This window comes from Myotis daubentonii, chromosome 11 (genome assembly GCF_963259705.1).
Source record: "Myotis daubentonii chromosome 11, mMyoDau2.1, whole genome shotgun sequence".
NCBI classification, from domain to species: Eukaryota; Metazoa; Chordata; class Mammalia; order Chiroptera; family Vespertilionidae; genus Myotis; species Myotis daubentonii.
Genome location: NC_081850.1, coordinates 14,988,009 through 15,013,275, shown reverse-complemented (window position 1 = coordinate 15,013,275; position 25,267 = coordinate 14,988,009). Strand labels below are relative to the sequence as shown.

The 25,267-nt window shown below is 40.1% G+C and overlaps 1 protein-coding gene across 4 annotated transcripts in view; it reads left to right on the top strand.

Annotated features, from left to right (window-relative positions):
- Window positions 1-3,425: 3,425 nt before the first annotated feature.
- Window positions 3,426-25,267, top strand: part of IFT74 (intraflagellar transport 74) — a 90,266-nt gene continuing 68,424 nt past the window's right edge. Inside the window, exons 1-7 of one of the 4 annotated variants that reach the window (XM_059656516.1) lie at window positions 3,426-3,602; window positions 12,351-12,492; window positions 16,409-16,544; window positions 19,056-19,104; window positions 23,668-23,766; window positions 23,910-23,970; window positions 24,761-24,820. In XM_059656516.1, the coding sequence (XP_059512499.1) occupies window positions 12,370-12,492; window positions 16,409-16,544; window positions 19,056-19,104; window positions 23,668-23,766; window positions 23,910-23,970; window positions 24,761-24,820 (528 nt within the window). In that variant the 5' untranslated portion in view covers window positions 3,426-3,602; window positions 12,351-12,369. The remainder of the gene's footprint in view (window positions 3,603-12,350; window positions 12,493-16,408; window positions 16,545-19,055; window positions 19,105-23,667; window positions 23,767-23,909; window positions 23,971-24,760; window positions 24,821-25,267) is intronic. The other 3 variants (XM_059656517.1, XM_059656518.1, XM_059656519.1) reach the window with 3 other exon arrangements.

The window sequence follows — 25,267 nt, the reverse complement described above, 5'->3', positions numbered from 1 at the left end:
GGACACAGCGGACAGGCAGCCCAGCCCAACAGGGGGTTTCCCAGTAACAACATCTGTAAACAAATGAGAAATGCTGGATCCCCCTCCCACATGTTTAGAAGCACTGAGGGGGAGCCCAGGCTGGGTTGTCTTCCCATGCACCAAAAGGTCACAGGTTTATTCCTGGTCAGGGCCCATACCCCTTTGAGGGCTCCATACCCAGTAAGCAGTGGTTCTCAACCTTCGTAATGCCGCGACCCTTTAATACAGTTCCTCATGTTGTGGTGACCTCCAACCATAAAATTATTTTTGTTGCTACTTCGTAACTGTAATTTTGCTACTGTTATGAATCATAATGTAAATATCTGATATGCAGGATGTATTTTCATTGTTACAAATTGAACATAATTAAAGCATAATGATTAATCACAAAACCAATATGTAATTATATATGTGTTTTCCGATGGTCTTAGGCGACCCCTGTAAAAGGGTCGTTCAACCCCTAAAAGGGCGACCCACAGGTTGAGAACCGCTGCAGTAGGGGGTCTCCAGGGGACAACAATTGATGTTTCTCTCTCCCTCTCTCTAAAATCAATAAAAAAATTAAAAAATATAAAAACAAAGCACCAAGGGGGAGTCTGTGGCTGGGTAGCTCAGTTGGTTAGAAAGTCCTCCAGAAAGCCAAGGTTTCGGTTTGGATCCCATCAGGACACATACAAGAATCAATGAATGCATAAAAAAGTGGAACAACAAATCATGTCTGTCTGTCTGTCTCTCTCTCACTCTCTTCCTCCCTCCCTCTCAAAAATCAACAAAAATTTTTAAAACAATAAAAGCGCTAACGGGAGAGATATGCATAACGTCAATAACCTCTTCGACAATATATGGAGTGGTTGGACAGTTAAAGGTTGTAGGGGAAGGAAATTTTTTTCTTTCTACCCTTGAGGTTTTCTGCTGGGGCTCTGTAACAAAAGATTAGCAAGAGAAAAACTAGAAAGTTTGTTAATATGTATATCATATATACAAGAGAGAAACTCAGGGATGAGTAACTCACAAAGGTGGCTAGAGCATCCTAACAAAGGAACAATCAATTTTTATGTAAACGACAAAAAGAAAAGGACCTTAAATATTTACAGGCATTAAATTATGGAAAGGCAAATATATGAGAAACATGGTAGGTAAAGACCAATTAGTAAAGTTGATTGTGTAGGTTCCTCATGTGCAAGAAGGGAAGTCTTTGAAAATTTATGTTCTCTTTTGAGAAAGTAGAGGAATTTTAAAGAGCTCTTCTTGTATCTGCTTTTCAATTGCCTTTAGCTCAAAATAATCCTTATACCAAAGTGCCATATTCTGAGGTGGCAAATTCTACTACCCTTCACTACAATGACCAAAAGGAAAAAATGACCACTACAAATATGTTGGGATCAAATTGTATAGTTTAACGAAAATATTTTACAAACTTTGAGAACTCAGCCACGTAATATTATTCTGTTACAGGATTCCAGGGCAGGAGAAATAGGGAAACTAAGACAGGAAAGTTAAAACAAGGCAAACAGTATGGGCAATTTGCAGCCAGCTTGTAACTAACAGGCCATTATCTTCCCCAGCCAAGCACAGGAGAGCAAACGGTTACCAAAACCTCCCTAATTAGAGAATGCAGAAAGGGAGAAGGAAAGGGGAAAGGGAAAAAGGGCAGTTTTACTCCCTCAGCAGAGAAGCCAGCAATCTCCAGACTTGGCAAGATAAAGTTGCCAGGTGTGTCTCATGATTTCTGGGAAGGCCAAAACAACTACAGCAGCAGCAACAACAACAACAAAAAGCAGGGGTGGGGGGATCTTGAGAATTAATCTGTACCAAAATATTCAGCAGAGGAATTTTGAGACCTATAGCCAGGAGGGAATATAATACCTCAGCCTACCATCCAACCTGCTCTTCAGGTGAGCTAAAATGTGCTTCTTAAGCCAGGAGTATGGGTTTGCTTGCTTTTGCTTTTTTCAATAAAGCCGCATGCTTTAAATGCTTTAATAAGTTGGCTTTTCACAACGCAGGCAAGGTCTCTTGAATAAATTCATTTCTATAAGAAGATAAGGATTGAGTTTGGGGACAGCCCTCTCCCACTGGCTCAGGGGGCTGTCTTGTCTGGTAACACGTCTCTGGTATTGGTGCGAGGTGTCTGTAACAACTTGGTATGGCGTTGATCTTAAACTACTTTCACGCAGGCACATAATAAATTTGGATGTAAATAATGTACGTGAGTGGGAAATAACGTGAAAAATGCTCCAAGTCCGATGTATACACATGCGATGACGGTAGCTGTGTAACCGGACTCCTATCACCTGCAATAACCTTTAAGGTCCGTCTATATGTAGGAAGACTGAAGAAAATAAAATGCAAGTTATTTTATTAGAGAGGTGCGGTATTTCTTAGAGTGGATTTCTTTTTAAAAACACCGATTTTAAAATAATTTTTTAAAGGACGACTTGCGCCCAAACCGGTTTGGCTCAGTGGATAGAGTGTCAGCCTGCGGACTGAAAGGTCCTGAGTTCGATTCTGGTCAAGGGCATGTACCTTGGTTGCGGGCACATCCCCAGTGGGAGATGTGCAGGAGGCGGCTGATCGATGTTTCTAACTCTCTATCTCTCTCCCTTCCTCTCTGTAAAAAATCAATAAAATATATTAAAAAAAAAAAAAAAAACGACTTGCAATTTTTTTCAGCCATTCTCACAAACGTGAATCAAAAGAACTCTGAAAGGAAGCTTAAAGATTTGCAACTTCCATTAAGATGAGGAGGAACAAAAGGCACCAGAATTGCATCCATACTTAACGCTGTATGTGTGTTGTACGATGTGCAGTCCCAACAGGAAGGAAAACTACCATTTTCTGGAAGAAGTCTGTGCAATGCTGCCTCCCACAGAATAACATCACATGATTTTTATTAAAAACTCAACGTTCTGCCCGGCTGGTGTGGCTCAGGGGTTCAGTTTCGTGACCCATGAACCAAGAGGTCCCCGGTTGGGTTCCCATGCAGGGCACCTGCCCTGGTTGCAGGCTCGATCCCCAGCAGGGGGAGTGCAAAACGCAGCGAGTCGGTGTTTCCCCATCAGGGATGTTTCCATCCCTCCCTCTTCCTTCCTCTCTAAAAAAAATCAAAACATTAAAGCAAAACAACGTATTACAAGGTAACAGACGGGAGAGTTCATAGGGATGTAATAAAACTTGTAAGTACAGGCCAGGCACACAATCCGAGTGGTTGTTCTGATTATTTTAAACAAAACCCACCAGGTTTTCAAATAAAAATATTCTCTCCCAGTCAACTTGCTGTTTTCCATTCTTTGCAGAAAAACCTGGAGGTCCTCAAATCTCGCGAGAACTTTTTTACTCTCGCTTGGCTAGGAGGTACTAGGAGTCGAGGCCAAGGATTGGCCAGTCAGGAGGCGGGGCCTCTTCCGCCCCGCCCCCGTTGCCGGGATACGCGGAGGCGCGGAGCCTGCAGTGGTTTCAGGCCTGCGTACCCAGGAAAGCTGCGCCAGGGTGGGCGAGGGGGCGCGTTGGTGGGGCGGCCTGGTGCTCCCGGTGGTGGCTTAGCCGAGCCTGCCGACCTCCCTCCTGCCGCGCCGGCACAGGTGAGAAATCCCGAGTCGCCTCCCTCCCTCCCTTCCTCCCTCCGGACCTATTATCTCGCCTTGGAGATGTTGATGCGCTCAAACAAAACAAATGCGATCTCCGTTTTTTAGTTATTCTCAGGCCTGTCGCCAGGCCAAAGCGCGCACGGAGACCTCTCCCTGCCCCCTGAGCAGACCTGCCAAGGCGAGACCACTGGGAAGGATGCAAGAGCCTCAAAGAAAAAATTCTTAGGGTTCAGAGATGTTACTCAAAATAATAGGTTTATGTCTGTCCTTAATAGCAGGAGGGACTTAGCAATTTAACGCTTCGTTATATGTGTTAAAATGGCTGCTTTAGGGAAGATAACGATAGTAATCACAGTTAGGAGCCAGGTGTTTTGTATATGCTACCTGCAATTTTAACAGCTATGCAAGATGCTGTGGCCACCTTCTGTTTCACAGCTGAGGATACACCCCCAGAGGGGATATAGGGGTGGTGGTAACTGTCAGAGCTGAAGTTTGCATCCTTTATCTTTCTGGAGGCGAAGGCCAGGCTTCTCTGAGTATGTATGAATAACCCCCCAACTAGTGGCTTTTTTGTTACTAGACCCCTCCCTTTTATATTGCCACCTAGGACTGATCTCATACTGTGCTTTTATCATGATAGTAAAGCAGTGGCAAAGGAAATGAGGTAGAAATTTGATATGTAAATTTTCTTTTTTAAAATATTTTTATTGATTTCAGAGGGAGATAGAATCATTGACAGGCTGCCTCCTGCACGCCCCCTACTGGGGCTCCAGTGGCAGCTCTGGCAAGTGCCCTGACCAGGAATGCAGTCATGACCTCCTATTTCATAGGTCCACACTCAACCACTGAGCAACACTTGGGCGATTGTACACTTTCTTAAAGTTACCAGGAAAGCTAGAGTAAGGTTGAGTAATTCTGCTGGAAACAAACGGTTATTGTGTTAGCTTTCTTTGGGAGAGATCATTTTTTTTTTAAATATATTTTTTTGATTTTTTGCAGAGAGGAAGAGAGAGAAAGAGTTAGAAACATCGATCAGCTGCCTCCTGCACATCTCCTACTGGGGATATGCCCGCAACCAAGGTACATGCCCTTGACTGGAATCGAACCTGGGACCCTTCAGTCCGCAGGCCAACGCTCTATCCACTGAGCCAAACCAGTTTCGGCTGGGAGAGATCATTTTGACCATAGACCTTGTCTGCCTTTCAAAAAGTTATTTCATAAAACTCCCTTTTCCATTTGAAATAATAACTCTCTTACTTTGTCCACATTGTTCAAAATGGCAAGGAAATAGACCCATAGAGCTAGTTGGAGTGGGAAGATTTTCAGTTTGGTGTGAACATACTCAATAGGAAGTGATAATGGGATGTCTGAGTAGAAATTTCCAATAAACAGTTGAAAATTTAGAATTGATGCCCAGTTTAAAGGACACACCTGGAGACATTGATTTATCATCAACATAGAAAAAGGATGAAAGATTATAGAATAAAAGCAATCCAAGAAGTGGGCATGGAGTATAGAAACAGAGAATTCGTTTTAGTTCAAGAAATGATTCGTTTCTTTCTTTCTTTCTTTTTTTTTTTTATTGATTTCAGAGAAGAAAGGAGAGGGAGAGATAGAAACATCAATGATGAGAGAGAATCATTGATCGGCTGCCTCCTGCACGCCCCTCGCTGGGGATTGAGTCTGCAACTCAGTCATGTGCCGTTGACTGGAATCGAACCTGGGACCCTTAAGTCCAAGGCCAATGCTAGGGCGATTCGTTTCTTTTTTAATAATATAGTCAAGTTTTGTAATTTATAATGCATAAATGTGGGAGGAAATTCAGAAAATACAAAGGAGAACAGAGCCCTAGCCAGCTTGGCTCAGTGGTTAGAGCTTAGGCCTGCGGACCAAAGGGTCCCAGGTTCAGTCCTGATCAAGGGCGTGTACTTGGTTGCAGGCAGTCTCCTCCCTGGCCCTGGCCAGGGCTCCTGCAGTAGGCAACCAATCGATGTGTTTCTCTCACATCAATGTTTCTCTCTCTTCCCCTCTCTCTTCCACTCTCCCTAAAAACCAATGGAAAAATATCCTCAGGTGAGGATTAAAAAAACCAAAGGAGAACAGTATTTGCCTGGTGCTGTTATACTAGTAGATACTGGGGACCTAAAGATGAATGAAATCCAGGGCTTGTCCTCAAGGGAGAGAAATACTTAAGCTAATAATTTCAATTGGTGTGATAGATACTGGGACAGAGATATGCCCAGGATGCATAGTAGCATATAGGACAAGCCTATAACTTAAAATTTAAGAAGGGGAGGTTATGGACTAATTGTGGAAGGATTTCTAGGGAAGATAACAGGCAAGATGTGTGTTATATAAGCGGACCAGTAAGGAGGCCAGTATAATAATCCACTTGAGTCCATCAGGCCCTGAACAGTGTTATAGGGATAGAGAAAAGGGTACATGTTAAACATTTACGAACAGTCAGTAGGATTGTGTGATTAGCAATGGGAAATAAGGTAGAGGAAGAAATCAGGGAATGAGTCTCTGGCTTGTGTGACTAGAAGTGTTACCAAGAGGAAGATCTGAAAAAGGAAAGGACTGAAAAAGGGAGACCAGAAAAGGGGAGTGTCATGGAAATGGTTTCATTTAGGAGTGGTCACCAGATGCCATTTACATCCCTAGCTGCATTGGCTGGGGCCATTTGAATGGAATAGTAGAAATTGAGGAGATAGTGGAAATTAAAAAGGTAGAGAGAGAATAGTGGGTATAAGCTATTCTTTAGAGTTTGGCTACATAGGAATAGGATATATGGGACAGAGTTAAAAGTGGTTTCAGGATCAGTAAATTAATTTTTAAGGTTAAGAAATAATTGAACATATCAGACTGAAAGAATGAAGAAAGTTTAAAGATATAGGATGGAGTGGGATAATTCCAAAGGAGATTGGGGTAGGAGGAGAGGGGACAGGAAAGGGAGTCTAATGTCCCAAAGAAGGTGGAATCAAGAGGGTAAGTCACAATAGAGGTTAATCTTAAACAAGGGCGGGTACTCCAAACATGATGGATTTCCAGTCCTAATTTTGTCAGATGAGTAGGAAATTGAGTCATCTGCTGAGAGTGGCAGGAACAGAGTATAGATAGGAAAATGGCTAAGGGTTGGAATCATTTAGGAGAAAAGTCGCTTATCAAGGATAAATACATTTTTCTGAGATGAGGGTACAGCTAAGTGTTGGTGACTGTTACTTTGCAGTATTCCAGTCTGTATAGTTATGATTTCTACCAGCCATGTTGAGTAGTCTAGGTTGGATGTAGAGGGGAATTTCTGATTTTGCCAGATTAGTTGAGGAAAGTTCAAGGATAGGAAATAATTGATGGTGCTTATAAGACAGTAGTTTAGTGTAGAGAGGTGAAGGTCATTAATGGCTTTTTCGATGGGGATTTCAATTGACATTTCACTGTTCATCTTATATGAAATCCCAACAGTAATGGCCTGGCTGATCATTCCTGCTTTCTCTTGGGATCTCTGACACATATTCCAAGTTTTGTTTTTTTGTTGTTTTTTTTTGGCAAACTTTTTTTTTTTAATTAGATCTTTATTGTTCAGATTATTACATTTGTTCCTCTTTTTCCCCCCATAACTCCCTTCCTCCCAGTTCCCGCCCCACCCTCCGCCCTCACTCCCCACCCACTCCCCACCCACTGTCCTCATCCATAGGTGCACGATTTTTGTCCAGTCTCTTCCCGCATCTCCCACACCCCTTTCCCCCCCAAGAATAGTCAGTCCATTCCCTTTCTATGTCCCTGATTCTATTATGATCACCAGATTATTTGTTCACTTGATTCTTAGATTCACTTGTTGATAGATGCATGTTTGTTGTTCATAATTTGTATCTTTACCTTTTTCTTCTTCTTCCTCTTCTTAAAGGATACCTTTCAGCATTTCATATAATCCTGGTTTGGTGGTGATGAACTCCTTTAGCTTTTCCTTATCTGTGAAGCTCTTTATCTGACCTTCAATTCTGAATGATAGCTTTGCTGGATAAAGTAATCTTGGTTGTAGGTTCTTGGTATTCATCACTTTTTTTTTTTTTTTTATATTTTATTGATTTTTTACAGAGAGGAAGGGAGAGAGATAGAGAGTCAGAAACATCGATGAGAGAGAAACATCGATCAGCTGCCTCCTGCACACCTCCTACTGGGGATGTGCCCGCAACCCAGGTACATGCCCTTGACCGGAATCGAACCTGGGACCTTTCAGTCCGCAGGCCGACGCTCTATCCACTGAGCCAAACCGGTTCCGGCGGTATTCATCACTTTGAATATTTCTTGCCATTCCCTTCTGGCCTGCAAAATTTCTGTTGAGAAATCAGCTGACAGTCGTATAGGTATTCCCTTGTAGGTAACTGAGTTTCTTTCTCTTGCTGCTTTTAGGATTTTCTCTTTGTCTTTTGCTCTTGGCATTTTAATTATGATGTGTCTTGGTGTGGTCCTCTTTGGATTCCTTTTGTTTGGGGTTCTCTGCACTTCCTGGACCTGTAAGTCTATTTCTTTCACCAGGTGGGGGAAGTTTTCTGTCATTATTTCTTCAAATAGGTTTTCAATATCTTGCTCTCTCTCATCTTCTGGCACCCCTATAATTCTGATGTTGGCACGCTTGAAGCTGTCCCAGAGGCTCCTTACACTATCTTCGTATTTTCGGATTCTTCTTTCATTTTGCTTTTCTGGTTGGGTGTTTTTTGCTTCTTCGCATTTCAAATCTTTGACTTCATTCTTGCGCTCCTCTGGTCTGCTGTTGGGAGTCTGTATAGTATTCTTTATTTCAGTCAGTGTATGCTTAATTTCTAGTTGGTTCTTTATCATAACATCGAGGGTTTCATTAGATTTCTTGTAGATCTCATTAAGTTTATTGGCAGCTTCTAGAAAGTTCTTGAGAGACCTTAAAAGTTTGGTTCTGAACTCTATATCTTCCATTGACAATTTTGTCCTGTTTCTTTGTCTCTGCATTTTTTTTTTATGCTTTCTTGGTGCACCCCCTAGTGGTCTTTGTGCGCAGTCTTGTTGTAGTTAAGCCTTGATTGTTGTAGTTAATACTGGGGGGATTTGACCTCCAGGCCAACTGGCTATGAGAGTCAGCTGTGTCTGCCTCCAAGTTTTTCTATTTGTTTTCTTGGCCTTCATATTTAGTCTCTTATACTATCTCTTCAGGTAGAGTTCTGAGCACTCTTTTTCTCCATTTTCGCTCTCTAGATCAATTTCTTTAAAACTCTTTTGAGACCTATAACAGGGCATACATTTCACATCGTTACAGACCAGAACAAATATATGTGTACATTTATATAAATATAACTGAAACAAAAATTTAATGAAACAATACCCTTCCTATATGTGCAGTGAACTCTTACATTTTCTATTTTGTTTCATGTTTAAAACATAATTGGCCAAATTGTTCTTACAACCCCACTAATAGGTCATGACTCATAATTTGAAAAATGTTATTCTAAAAATATCAGCCAAAACCTTAAATAATATTCTGATGAGTAAAGGAAAGGATTGATAAACTGGGAGAGAATAAGTGAATTAAGGAAATGATTTAAAGAGAGGTGTAGGCAGAGTAAAGATGAGAAAGGGGTAAAAGGGGAGATGGAAGTCAGAGAATGAAGTATTTCAGTTAAAATATTTGAGATTAAGTAATTCCGGATGGTGACAAGCTCCTGGTCTGGCCATGGTATCTGAAATGAAGTTGAGATGTTTACCAAAATTTAGGTGAGGAAACTGTGAAACTAGAATTTAGATATTGAATCCAGTATCCATATGAAAGTCAACTGGGATGTTAGTGGGACTGGAATAGACTACACTAGGTATAAAGACCTTACTGAAGTTGGGGGAGAGAGTAGGAGGTACCTAGATAAAAACAGCCAGGAAAGATCCAAGGCAATATGCTTGTATTCCCTGGTCCTTAAAGAAAGAGAATTCTGTTTATTTTTAAAATACTTGGAAAAATAATGTTTTTTGTTGTTATTAATCCTCAACCAAGGATATTTTTTCTCCATTGATTTTTAGAGAGAGAAAGAGAGATAGAAACAAACATTGATGTGAGAGGACACATTGATTGGTTGCCTCCCTCACACATCCTGACTGGAGCCAAGGATCAAACCTGCAACCCAGTTGTATGGGCCCTTCATCAGGAACCCAAGCCAGGACCCTTTGGTGCGCAGGCTGACGCTCTAACCACTGAGAACACAGGCCAGCGAGGAAGAATAATGTTTTAAAAGTGACAGTGGAAAGCAAGGACAATGCCACACACTTTTTCTTAACTTTGGAATTGTAGCACTGGAAGCTACAACAGCCTTCATTACCAAAAGTGCTTTTGGGAAAGCCAATATTTTGTTAAAGGGAAGAGTAAATGGAAGTACTTCATAACAGGATTCAGAATATAAGGGAGTCAATCATGGACCAGAAAGCACAGAGGAAAGATTAGGAGATCAGAAAGAAGCTGGATATTCAGGAGAGAGAAAACTTACTGGCCTATGGGATAAGAGCATGGGAGAGATAACTAGAGGGGTTTGTATTTTGATAAGAAACTAGAGACCCGGTGCATGAAATTCATGCATGGGTAGGGTCCCTAGGTCTGGCTGATGATCAGGGCTGATCAGGGCCTTCTGGCAGTGGGCTAGGGCCTTCCTTTGGCCTGTGCCACCCCTGGTGGTCAGTGCACCTAACAGCAAGGGATTGAACTGCTGGTCTCCAGTTGAACTCCTGAGGGGGTACTTTGCATATTAGCCTTATATATATATAGACTAGAGGCCCAGTGCACAAAAATTTGTGCACTCGGGGGGGGAGGGGGGTCCCTCAGCCCGGCCTGTGCCCTCTCGCAGTCTGGGACCCGTCGGGAGATAACGACCTGCTGGCTTAGGCCTGCTCCTGGGTGGCAGAGGGCAGGCCCAATCCCTAGGTGCAGCCCCTGGTCGGGCTCAGAGCAGGGCCAATTGGGGAGTTGGGGTGCCTTTCCCTGTCATGCACAGAGCAGGGCAAATCAGGAGGTTGCGATGCCACCCTCAGTCACGCTCAGGGTAGGGCCGATTGGGGGGTTGGGGCACTGCCCCCTGTCACACTCAAGGCAGGGTCGATGGGGAGGTTGCGGCGCCACCCCCAGTCACGCACAGAGCAGGGTCCATCAAGGGGGTTGGGGAGCTCCCCCCTGTAATGCACAGAGCAGGGCCGATCAGGGGGTTGAGGAGCTCCCCCCTGTCACTCACAGAGTAGGGCCAATAGGGGAGTTGGGGCACCGCCCCCTGTCACACTCAGGGCAGGGCAGACAGGGGGTTGGGGCACCGCCCTCTATCACCCACAGAGCAGGGCCAATCAGGGGGTTGGGGCGCCGCCACTGTCACACTCAGGGCAGGGCCGATGGGGAGATTATGGCTCTACCCCGTCACACACACAGCAGGGCTCGTGGGGGGGGCGGGGTTGGGGCGCTGCACCCTGTCCCACACAGAGCAGGGCCGATCAGGGGGTTGGGGCACCGCACCCTGTCACACACAGAGCCGCAGGGCTATCAGGGGGTTGGGGAGCTCCCCACTGTCAGGCACAGAGCAGGGCTGATCAGGGGGTTGGGGCGCCTTCCCCTGTCACAAACAGAGCAGGGTGGATAGGGAGGTTGTGGCCCCGCCCCCTGTCACACACAGAGCTACAGGGCGATCAGGGGGTTTGGGCGCTGCCCCCTGTCACGCTGATCCAGGTGCCGGGAGGCCTCGCGGCTCCGCTGATCCCGGTGCTGGAAGGCATATTACCCTTTTACTATATAGGGTAGAGGCCTGGTGCACGGGTGGGTGCCGGCTGGTTTGCCCTGAAGGGTGTCCTGGATCAGGGTGGGGGTCCCCACTGGGGTGCCTGGCCAGCCTGGGTGAGGGGATGATGGCTGTTTGCAGTTAGTCACACAACCTTCAGGATGGGGGTCCCCACTGGGGTGCCTGGCCAGCCTGGGTGAGGGGATGATGGCTGTTTGTAGCTGGTCATACACCCTTCAGGGTGGGGGCCCCCACTGGGGTGCCTGGCCAGTCTGGGTGAGGAGCTGAGGGCTGTTTTCAGGCTGGGGGTGACTGAAGCTCCCAACCGCTCCTTTTTTTCTTTTTCTTTTTTTTTTTATTCTGGGCCAGCTTTAGCTTTGAGGCTTGGCTCCAGCTCTTAGGCCTCCTCTGCTGAAAGTAGGTTTCTGGCCTTTGCTTACAATGTTGCGATCCTGCTGGCTGAAGCCCGTTGGACTAAAGCAGGTTTCTGGGGTTTTGTTTAGCTTCTATATTTGTTACATAGTTGCTTAGAGTTGCAGCTCAGAGGCCTGCAGTGGTAGGCGGAGAAAGTTGGAGTCCTCTGTCACTGAAGCAAGCAAGCCTCATGTTAGTTTCAAGCTGCCCGGCTGCCGGCCGCCATCTTGGCTGGCAGTTAATTTGCATAGTGCCCTGATTAGCCAATGGGAAGGGTAGCGGTTGTACGCCAATTACCATGTTTCTCTTTTATTAGATAGGGTAGGGAAATGAGGAAGTCATGTTGTAGTAAATGATTTCATGGTTCTACTAGTAAATGGAACATTAATGTCAAGTTTGAACAAAATTAAATCAGGCTCAGCCTTGTAGTAATACCTGGAATGGCAATTTACAAGAAAAACCATTGTGGATTAAATGTTTGAAGGAAGGGTTATGTGGGTCACTAGTGTCTAACTATAGAAGATATCAAAGAAGAATTGAATTATTCCTTCTTTCTAAACAGTGGTTAAAGTGAACAAACAATGGCCAGTAATCACAAGCCTCCAGCAGCAGCTCGCCCTGTTTCACGAGGTGGAATTGGGTTGACAGGAAGGCCTCCTTCTGGAATTCGACCCCCATCAGGAAATATTCGAGTGGCAACTGGAGTAAGTTTAAAACAAATCTATTGAATTCTTGTGCATATATATTGGTAAAGTTGGAAAGCCTGTCTATAATAATAAATTCTTCTTTGCTCTTTCTTTACTTTATGAACAGGCTATATGTTTGTTTTTTGAAAATGTTGTATTGTATAAGCGTGGGACAATGTCTGAAAGACTGTAGAGAGAAGAGGCATGCTCATGCTGATATTCAAATGTATTTTAAAACTACAAGTATTCAAGTGTTGTTGTGTATTGTTGTCAAAATCAAATGAAATGGATAGACCAGAAACAGAATCAAGACATGTAAGAATTTAATTAATGACTAAGGTGGCATTTCAAATTAGTTGAAAAAGCATGGAGTATTCAGTAATACATTCAAATGACTGAAAACCATTTGTTTTTTAAAAATTGATTCCTTCCTCACTCAAAATTCTATTTCTCAAAAAATATATTTTATTGATTTCAGAGAGGAAGGGAGAGGGAGAGAGAGATAGAAATATCAATGATGAGAGAGAATCATTGATTGGCTGCCTCCTGCATGGCCCCCACTGGGGATCGAGCCCACAACCCAGGCATGTACCCCTGACCAGAATCGAACCTGGGACCTTTCAGTCTGCAGGCTGACACTGTATCCATTGAGCCAAACCAGCTAGGGCTCAAAATTCTAGATATGTTAGAAACTTTATATTTAAAAATAGGGAAATCTGCCCTAGCTGGTTTGGCTCAGTGGATAGAGCGTCGGCCTACAGACTGAAGGGTCCCGGTTTGATTCTGGCCAAGGGCACATGCCCAGGTTGCGGGCTCGATTCCCAGTAGGGGGCGTGCAGGAGGCAGCCAGTCAATAATTCTCTCTTATCATTGATGTCTCTCTTTCTCTCCTCTTCCTTCCTCTCTGAAATCAATAAAGAAATATATTTAAAAATAGGGAAATCATAAATGTACTAGAAGAAAATATAGGCAAGTATTTCACATAAACTTAGTATGGACTAGGACTTTGTAAAATGACACAAATAGTGAAGAAGAGGTTATTTTTATATTTTAATTTACCACATTGAAAACACTATTGAACACCTAAAGGAAAAATGACAAACTGGTAAAGGAATATTTGCAATATATTTGTCATACCTAGAGTTCAGAATATTTAAGAGCTCTTTCTGTATTAAAATGTTATAAACCAATCTAAATTCAATGAGATTTCTTTTGTGTGTGTGTGTGTGTGTGTGTGTGTGTGCGCGCGTGTGCGTGTGTGTGTGAGAGTGAGTATGTGTGTGCGCGTGCACGCACGCGTGCGCATAGGGGTATATCATTATAAAACTAAAATTTATCTAAAACAATAAACAAAAATAAGAAAGTACAATAGTTTAATATAAAAATATTTTATAAATAATAAGTAAAACAATGTTCTGGTTGCCACAGCAGTCTAGAAACGAACTCTAACAAATATTAAGAGCTTATATGTAAGATAGTGTCATAAATAAGTGAATCGTAAGAGAAAAATACATTAGAACAAAATGCATTAACTTTATAAACTGATAATCTAAGCAGAATAATATCCTATAAAGATAATTATTACATTTTCTTTATAATTATAACAGTGAAATTTGAAAATAACCTAAATGGGTTTACAACAGATGAATCATAAAAAAATTATATGTTTATCCTTATCATAGACTATTAGGTACCCATTAAAATTTTTTAAAGCACATTTTAGAAAATAATATATATAATAGAGTATTAAATTAAAAAAAAGTGTGATGTGATTTAATATAAAATTATATGTACACAGAAAGAAGTGAATACACCAAAATATTCATGGTAATTGCTCTGATGTTTACAACAAATGGTTTTATTACCTCATAAGGTACATATAGCTTGGACTATAGAGATAATGTTGGATCCTATACTTAATTCACAACAAGAGCAGTATTTTGGGGAGGGAAGAATTTTGTCGAAATCAGTTTTTTTACATTTTTGAGATTTTTCTAGAGTTTCAGGTAATATCTTCATCAACTTATACTGAAATGATTTTTCTAAAGTCATATGTAGTACTGAGTTAGGATATCTTTTCTTTTATTCTAGTAAGAATTTATGCTTGTTAACTAAATATTATTAAAAGGGATCTTACATTTATTGGCCACCTAATATTTGCCAGGTGCTTTACCTATTTAATGTTTGCAGTTTTTAAAAGAATAATGCTCATTGTAAAATACAGAAACAACAAGTGTCAGTTTCCTCCTACCCCAGGTATGGTCGTTGTCAGACAGTGTGACGTGTATCCTTCCAAACTTTTTCTGTCTATTTACAAATACTGACACATAGGCATATATAATTGATGGTTTCAGCATTTTTCAAAATGAAGATGATAATATATACATTCTTGTCCTTTACTTTCAGAAATATATAATAAATATATCAGTAACATACCATAAATATATTTCCATGTGAATACATGTATATCTATTTCATTTTTAAAATGTTTAATTATTTATTTATTTTTAAAATCCTCACCTGAGGATAGTTTTTCCATTGATTTCTAGAGAGGGTAAGGGAGGGAGGAGGAGGAGGAAAGAGAGAATCATTGCTATGAGAAAGACACATAGATTGGTTGGCTCCTGAACAGGGCCCTACCAGAAAGGGAACCTGCAGCCAAGGTACATGTGCTTGACCGGGAATCGAACCCATGACCCGTGGGTGCATGGGCCAATGCTCTAACCATTAAGAAAAACCAGTCAGGGTTCTTTCTTTTTTTAAATGTGTGCAGTTTTAATTTATACTTTCTTTATACTTTCATCTGGATATTTGTAAAATTTGCATAATTATTTGAGTAGCTGTCATGATTATGCTCACATAGAGCTGAAGAGGAAATTATTTAGAAGAATTACCCAGGAAGAGATTTAGCATTCTCTCACAAGGATCATTCAGAATAAGCCTGAATTAATTTCATTTGAATTTGTTGATAGTGTTCTTGTGTCCAACCTATTTCTTCTGGAATGTGTCACTGTTGCTGGCCTCCTGTACTCAAAATAATTACCAAATAATCCTCAGAATCACTTAAGAACTATGTTAGCTAATAGGGTTAGAGGCCACCAGCTAACAATGAAAAACAATCAAAATGAATGACAGTGGTTGTATCCAGCCCCAGTATAAAATTTCTACTACATGTTTACTTTACTACTTTACTATTTGGAAATGAGGCAGGAAAAAGAAAAGTGGAAAAGGAAGATAAAAGAAGGATCACTTGGAGCAGTTTCAGGTTATCTTTTATACCTTCCCATGCCCGTACTCACTATATGCACTGACAAGAAGAGAGTCTTGCTCTTTCCTCAGGGTGTAGAGTGTTATATTGGATTTTGTAGACCTGAAGTAATAATGTGAATGCTTGGTGAATGAATTAAGCCCTTAAATACGGGGCTATCTGGTGATGGGATTATGTCTAATTTTTTTTAAAGTGAAACTTTTCTTTCTGATTTTAAAGGTAATATTTATTTACTGTAACAATGTTGAAAACATCAGAAGACAAAATAAAAATGAACTATAACATCATTATATAGATATAACCATTGTTACTATTTTTGTATAATCCTCCAGACTTTTTGTTTTACAAAATGAAATTATAAATTATTTTTTGTAAACTATTTTGTTATCTACTACAACTTATTTAGCTATTAGTCTATTGTTAAATGAGGAAAAGTATTTGGACATTTAACTCTTTTCCAATTTTGAAGTATTATGAAGTCTACACATAGAAATTTAAAATTTAAAGAAGTTTACTTACCACTATTTTATATTGCAAACAAAAAATATGGGACTATTTTACAAATTATGTCAAATTAAAATTTAATATTCTCTTTGCAGTCTTAATAGTAATAGAGTTACAGTGCTTTTCTAGTTTCTTAAAAGTGAAATCTTGTTTGTTCTTTAGATATCACCTGGAACTGCAAGACCAGGCTCCCGTGGTGGCCTCATAGGGACAGGAGGAGTTCTGTCTTCTCAGATTAAAGTTGCAGATCGTCCAGTAACACAGCAAGGTTTGAGTGGAATGAAAACTGGGATTAAAGGTATCTATTTTAAGAAGATGAGTACATTTTGTATAAGAAATATTGTAGTACCATATTACTAAATCAGAATTACAGAGTGAAAGAGGCAGTTTTACTCAGTTCTTATTCAGTGATTCACAAAATAAGAGAATAACATTATGAGCTGGAGAATTATCCTATATAATAAAAGGCTAATGTGCAAATCGACCTAATGGTAGAACAACCGGTCACTATGATGCAAGAGCAGCGCCCTGGTGATCAGTGTGCTCCCACAGGGGGAGCACCACTCAGCCTGAAGCCGGGCTCACGGCTGGCGAGCGCAGTGGCAGTGGCGGGAGCCTCTCCCACCTCCGAAGCAATGTTAAAGATGTCCCACTTGGACATGCCCCGAGGGCTCCTGGTCTGGGAGAAGGCACAGGCTGAGGAATCCTCCCCTCCCTAGTGCACGAATTTTGTGACCAGCCTCTAGTTTACATATGTGAGGTATTTTGATCTTCATTTCTAAACATGGAGGTTTGCTACAAATTCAAGAAATTTGAAATAAATTGAAGAAAAGCTTAAGAATAAAAATTAGATTTCTAGTACTCTATGAAAATATTCTGAAATACTTTTTTATTGTTTCTATATCAAAATTACATTATTAAGATATTTGTGTATGAGAAGTGAGTCAAGATGTGTTACTTTTCTAATATTTAATACTGCATTATAATATGTAAGAAATGAGGCTACTGTAGATTTATAGCCATCTCTCATTATGCTTCTCTGTATGTGTTTAGAAAGCCATAACCAAAAAAAGCAAAAAAATAAATAAACTAAAATAAAGGCTTAACAATACACTGTATGTTATGATTCAAACTATATATATACACACACACACACACACACATATACATATACATATATATATAAAAGCATGGTGAATTGTTTTATTTTCTATATTTGTGGCAAAGGACTTACTAGGAATGAAGATATTTTACTGGTACAAAATTAACTATAAGATATCATAATACCCTTTATAATATAGTATGTCATGCCTTTCAGGAGACTTCATTTTCTTACTTGTATTATAACAAACTTAGCTCACAAAATATTAAAAACCAATAGATTATTTAGAAATGCTTGGTTAATCAATACTGTGAAAATCATGTAGTTGTTTAGTCTTAAAAACTCTATTCATGGAAATGTTTGGGTGTTTAATATTACTTATTAAACATTAAAGGTAGCAACATATGAAATTCTATAAAGAATTCAGTAAAGCCGAAACCGGTTTGGCTCAGTGGATAGAGCGTCGGCCTGCGGACTGAAAGGTCCCAGGTTCGATTCCGGTCAAGGGCATGTACCCGGGTTGTGAGCACATCCCCAGTGGGAGATGTGCAGGAGGCAGCTGATCGATGTTTCTCTCTCATCGATGTTTCTAACTCTCTATCTCTCTCCCTTCCTCTCTGTAAAAAAATCAATAAAATATATTTTAAAAAAAAGAATTCAGTAAAGAAAGGTAGGGGAGGGTGGATGGATGGGAAGAGATCAACCAAAGAACTTGTATACATGTATACATAACCCATGGACACAGAAAATAGTGTGGTAAAGGCCTGGGGGTGGTGGTTAGGTGGTGGGCTAGAAGAGGTCAGTGGAGGGAAAAAGGGAGACATAAGTAATACTTTCAACAATAAAGATTAAAAATAATTCAATAAGTATTTATACTTTATTAATTTCTCCTTCAAAACAGGACCAATATCATTTAGTCAGTTTCTACCAATATACCGCAAAGCCTTGTGTAAACATTTTTATTGTTACCGCTATCTGCTGTGATTTTGTTCTGACCTATTCTAGTGCTCCATTTCCCATTCTAATAAGACATTCTCTCCCTCTCCTCCACTTAGACCTCCCTCGCCTTACACCTCACACCTTGCAGGGCATTTCATCTGTCTCAAGATTTGGGACATTTAACCTAGGAGTACTTTCGTAGTCCTACTGAAATATGAGATCATGTGTATAAAAAAGTCTCTGAGACAAATTATGAAAAATCATCATCTCTTACTTGCATTGAGAAATTCAGTCTAAATCTGCACTGTCCATTATGCTAGCCAATAACTACATGTAGCTATTTAAATGTAAATTAATTAAAATTAAGTAAAATTAAACCTCAGTTTCCCAATAGCACCAGCCACATTTCAAGTGCTGGTAATCCCATGCAATTCATTTATTGGACAGCACTGATACAGAATATTTCATTATTGCAGAAAGTTCTCTTTGATAGCCCTTTTCTAGACTCTCTTAGACCCAGTTTCCATTCAGTCAACCTGTGTCTTAAACCCATTTTTGTGGGCTTAACTCAAGCTTCTAATATATCATAATGGTAAGATATTAGTTCTCTTTTCCATTTCAATGATTCTTCTTGATTATCAGGTTTATTGGCACATTCATAAGGACTGTCAGAGAATTGTGTAGCATAATTCTGTTTGTGCTTTTGATTTGCTATTTTGGTGGGATTTCCAAATTGAATACTAATGCTTAAAAACATTTTTTTTTTAGGTCCTCAGAGGCAAATTTTAGACAAATCTTACTATCTTGGGCTTCTTCGGTATGTTAAATAAATGTTTTTTTTTCTATGCATTACATAAAGTTTTAACTGTTGTACTTATTAAGATAATTAGTTATATGTTGATTTATAAGAATGATTTTATGTTCTAACATAATTTTTGGATAATTTGGCTATATTACAAAATACATATATAATGCAACTAGGCTGAGATTTTAAATTTTATATATTTGCATGTAAGCTATATATTTCAAGTTCATTTTTAAAATCTCTAAAAATAACCTTTTATGCTTCTTTCACTACTTGTTCTGAAATACTATTGAAATGTCACCAGTTACATCTAACAAGAAAAGGAATATATATATATATATATATATATATATATATATATATATATATATTTGTAAACGTTACTTAATACAAAGTTTTACCTAAATATATAGGGTGTCCTGAAAAATGTATATGCACTTTGAATGATTATAAAGTCAGTGTTTATTAATATACAGTTCATTTTCAAAATTTAAAAAAATCTACAGAAATAAATAATTTTTTTGTTTGTTGTTAATGCCTGTTTACAAACTGATATCCAGTCTGGTCCAGGCACTGCTGATTATGTGAAGCAGTGGAATTGCAAACATCCTGAATCATTTTTGCCTGGCTGGTGTTGCTCAATGGTTGAGCGTTGACCCATGCACCAAGAGGTCTGGTGCGATTCTCAGCCTGGGCACATTGTGAGCTCAATCCCTGGTGGGGGGGGGGGGTATGCAGAAGGCAGCTGATCTATGTTTCTCTCACATTGATGTTTCTCTCTCTCTCCCGCTCCCTCTCTAAAAAAATCCATAAAAACAGCCCTGGTCGGTATGGCTCGATGGTTGGAGGGTTGAGGGTTCAATTCCCTGTCAAGGGCACTTGCCTGGATTGTAGGTTTGCTCCCTGTCCCCTGGTTGGGGTGTGTGCAGGAGGCAGCCAGTCAATGTGTCTCTCTCACATCGATGTTTCTCTCTCTCTCCCTCCCTCCCTCCCTCCCTCCCTTCCACTCTCTCTGAAAAGCAATGGGAAAAATGTCCTCCTCTGAGGATTAACAAAACAAAAAATTCAATAAAAACATATTTTTTTTAAAAAAGAATCGTTTCATTGGGTATTTGTGCACCCTCAATTTGTCAACTGTTGCCGCTTTTGTACCATAAACTTTATTTTTTATGTAACCTCATAAAAAAGTCTAAAGGTTAAACCTTTGTTGAAGCTTATTCTAGCTTCACCCATTATTTTAAATCAGGCAGACCTGAAAACAAGTGAAAATTAAGTGAATTATCAGCTGTTAAAGTGTGTATACATTTTTGGGGGGCTGGAGGGGGGGCACCCTGTGTCCCAAAAAAATGTATACACACTTTGAATAATTATAAAGGCAGTGCTTGTACTTCAATTGCATTTTCAAACTTCTAGTAGCATTTTAGGGTGAATTTTCTTTGTTCAAAGCTTAGTCTGGCTGAAAAGAAAGAAACATCAATTGAGCTGTCAGCGGTTAAAGTGTGTATTCATGTTTTTGGGACACCCTGTGGATTTGGTGAGTTGTTACAAATGTGGCCTAATTTTAATGAATTCGTAAGCTTTGTTATATATCTCTGTGCAGCTCTATATCAAGAATGTATGTCGTATTTTCTACCTACCTATTTCCTCTGCTCAGATGTCCTACTGTCTTATTTCTATTTTCCCATGTTACTTTATTTTCTTCTTTGCTCCTCATCTATACCTTCTTTCTCTCTTATTTCCACTTCAGGTAATCCTTCTATTGTGTCCTAAAAGTTCATTTTTCTCTCTTAGTCCTTCTTGATTGTTTTGTTTCTCAATTACATGAGGCTTTTTGATTCTCAAACTTCTAGAATAAAGAGAAGTGTGTTTTCCCCATCTACCCTTAAAGCTAACATCAATGAGAAAGTGAGGCCATCGTTGTATAGCATCTCTTGATACCCAGGCACTTTTTATTCAAAAGAAGGAAACAAAATAAAGCCATTTGTCATCATTGCATTGCCTCCCTTCTCCAAGATTTGTGATTCTGCATCAAAGAATAGTAGTTCTAGCTACTTGTGTGATTGTTTGATTCTAGAGCAGTGTTCAACTGGTGGTGAGTTGGCTCCCCAGGGAACATTTGCCAATTTTTAGACACATATTTGGTTGTCATAACTGAGGTTCGGAGGATATGTTACTGGCATCCGAAGTAGGGATGCCGTTAAACATCCTACAGTGCAGAGGATAGTCCCCCGCACCCCATGCCAAGGTATTATTTAGTCACTCATCGCACTCTTTTATTTTATTTTATTTTTTTTTATTTTTTTAATCTTTATTGTTCAGATTATTACATTTGTTCCTCTTTTTACCCCCCCATAACTCCCCTCCTCTCAGTTCCCGCCCCACCCTCCGCCCTCACTCCCCACCCACTGTCCTCATCCATAGGTGCACGATTTTTGTCCAGTCTCTTCCCGAATCTACCACACCCCTTCCCCCCCCAAGAATAGTCAGTCCATTCCCTTTCTATGTTCCTGATTCTATTATAATCACCAGTTCATTCTGTTCATCAGATTATTTATTCACTTGATTCTTAGATTCACTTGTTGATAGATGCATATTTGTTGTTCATAATTTGTATCTTTACCTTTTTCTTCCTCTTCCTCTTCTTAAAGGATACCTTTCAGCATTTCATATAATCCTGGTTTGGTGGTGATGAACTCCTTTAGCTTTTCCTTATCTGTGAAGCTCTTTATCTGACCTTCAATTCTGAATGATAGCTTTGCTAGATAAAGTAATCGTGGTTGTAGGTTCTTGGTATTCATCACTTTGAATATTTCTTGCCATTCCCTTCTGGCCTGCAAAGTTTCTGTTGAGAAATCAGCTGACAGTCGTATGGGTATTCCCTTGTAGGTAACTGGGTTTCTTTCTCTTGCTGCTTTTAAGATTCTCTCTTTGTCTTTTGCTCTTGGCATTTTAATTATGATGTGTCTTGGTATGGTCCTCTTTGGATTCCTTTTGTTTGGGGTTCTCCGCGCTTCTTGGACCTGTAAGTCCATTTCTTTCACCAGGTGGGGGAAGTTTTCTGTCATTATTTCTTCAAATAGGTTTTCAATATCTTGGTCTCTCTCATCTTCTGGCACCCCTATAATTCTGATGTTGGTGCGCTTGAAGCTGTCCCAGAGGCTCCTTACACTATTCTCGCATTTTTGGATTCTTTTTTCATTTTGCTTTTCCCATTGGGTGTTTTTTGCTTCCTCGCATTTCAAATCATTGACTTGATTCTTGCGCTCCTCTGGTCTGCTGTCAGGAGTCTGTATAATATTCGTTATTTCAGTCCGTGTATGCTTAATTTCTAGTTGGTTCCCCAATATAACATCGAGGGTCTCATTAGATTTCTTGAGGATCTCACAACATTTATCGGCGGTCTCACCAGTCTTTTCGAGGGCCTTACTAAGTTTATCGGCAGCTTCTAGACAGTTCTTAAGAGACCTTAAAAGTGTGGTTCTGAACTCAATATCCTCCATTGACAGTTTTGTCCTGTTTCTTTGTCTCCGCATTTTTTATGCTTTCTTGGTACACCCCCTAGTGGTCTTTGTGTGCAGTCTTGTTGCCTTTAAGCCTTGATTGATGTCGGCAATACCGGGGGTGAGTTGACCTCCAGGCTAACTGGCTATGAGAGTCCGCTGGGTCTGCAGTGGGAGGGCTTCTGTGCTGGATCTCTAAGGCGGTGCCAATCTAGCCTTTGCCTGAGGCTATCCGGCAAATGGTTCTGCGCAGGGCTTGGGCGGGGCGGGTCCCAGGGGATCTACAGGGCTGGCCGGAGCGAGCAGTTATGGCTGCTCTCAGTTCCTTCCCCAGGGGCTCTGCCTCTCAGAGTCCCAGCAATGGCTGCAAACCTCGGAGAGAAAGCTGCCTTCGAGTTCCGACCGAAGCCAGACAGTCCCGCTTCTCCCGTTTGAGTCTTGCTCCCCAGAGACTCGCCCGGATCTGGAGCTCAGAGTCTGAAACTCCCTCCCGATTGAAAACAACAACCGCGCCCTCCGCCTCCAGCCCGCTCCGTGTGCACTCCGCACCTTAGTATTTCACTTCAGCACTGCGCCTCCTCTGAGTCTGGGTATGATATTCTCTTTCCTCCTAGTTGTAGAATTTCCACTCAGCCAGCCTTCCTGTGGTTTTGGATGATGTCCGTTCTGCCCTTTAGTTATATCTCTGAAGTGGTTGTTCGAGGCAGCGATCTCCTGCGTTAACCTACGCCGCCATCTTGGTTTCTCACTCATCGCACTCTTGAGACACCCTGTCCTAGAGGGAAGCAGGAGCTGTGAGAGTGACAGTTAGGCATCTGCTTCTGTCTATAGATTGTACCAGTTTGACCGGGTTTCCATTCTGGTCCTGTGTCATCTTTCTTAGTGAGTAGAGAATCTATGTTCGCTTTTTATCCGTTGGGATATACTTCATTCTTAAATAAGCCACTTAAATTATTTTTTAAGTGAAATTTCACAAAACCATTTATATTATTACACATTTATGAAAAGTTTTTTTGTTTGATTAGAAAGTCTTATCTTGACTAGAAGTATTGCTGACTTATTTCTTTTCATTTAGAAGTAAAATAAATGAACTTACAACAGAAATTAATAAACTTCAGAAAGAAATAGAAATGTACAATCAAGAGAATTCAGTTTATTTGTCATATGAAAAGAGGTGAGTAATTTTGCAGCTAAAATATGCAAGATCTTTTTTATCGGTAGCATTTAATGTGATATATTTTAGGAGTTTTATACTGAATTTGTAATGTTCATTTGTTTATTTATCTGTTTATGAGTGTATTTATTTTATGCTTGCAGAGCTGAGACTTTAGCTGTTGAAATCAAAGAGTTTCAAGGACAACTAGCAGACTACAACATGGTATTTGCTTTTTCATAAAGATTTTCTTTGAATATTTTCATTGCTTTTTACCACTTAAAAATGTGTTATTTTAAATACCAAATAATACGTGAATACAAGCTCATTGTAAAAGATTAAAACTATAGAAAGTGTAGAGATTAAAGTGCTGTGGCCCTGGCCTGGTAGCTCATCTGGTTAGAGCGTTGTCCTGATTCGCCAAGGTTGCAGGTTTGATCTCTGCTTAGAGCACATAAAAGAAGCAACCAATGAATACAGAGGTGGAACAACAGAATGATGTCTCTCTCTTCTCTTTCTTTTCTCTCTCCCTTCTTTCTCTCTCTCTAAAGGTCAATCAATAAAAAAATTAATAAATTGTTTTATATTTTTACTGGTGTAATTTTATAATCAGTTAACATCCACCTCCCCTGGGGGAGAGGGGAGGGAGAGGGGGAGAGTCTGGGGTCTAGTTAGAGAAAAAGAGATCTTTTCCAAACTTTTGTCTTCTCTGGACCTTTATAAGCTCAGACATCTCAGAGCAGGCAAATCTCTGCAAGTACAATCTGCGGGAACAGTAGTAGTTCATTATTGTTCACTTTTTTACGTTCCTAAAAATGTAGTTTATTGATTGGCCAAATGCACAGTGTATGCTTACTTAGGTAGCTTAATATTTGTTTTTATCTTAGAAGATAAAATACTTGAAAGTATTCATACTTAGATGACTATTATTTGTAAGATTGAATACCTATATTATGGAATAAGAGAAAATTTATACACTAATAGAATGTATTTTTTTGTGTATTTTTATTTTTAGTTGGTAGATAAACTTAATACCAATACTGAAATGGAAGAAGTAATGAATGATTACAACATGGTAAGAAAATTTATGAGCTGTAGATCAATATAGATCATATTCTCCAAAACAAAGCATTTATAGCTAGAAATAGTGTGATGAAACCTATGGACCTTAGAGATAGGTATTACTCATCCCAAATACCACTATTATAATTGAGTTCCCTTAGTTGTGCTTTTAAAATTTTTTTCCTGTTCACTGGCTCTCCCAAATGGATGATACCGTAGTGTCTTTCAAAAGGCGATGTTTTAACCGGTCCTGCATTTAGCATTAGTCAGGGAGTCCCATCCACATTTTCTTATATGTAAATTAGTTTGCATATAAATTAATTTGGTTTAATATTTGCACAAATGGAGCTGAGTACTCAATGGACATATTATGGTACCTGTATAGAGTTTAATAAGAAAGGGGAAAAAACAAATAGTTATATGATGCCAGACATTAATACTACTTTTGATTGGTAAATGA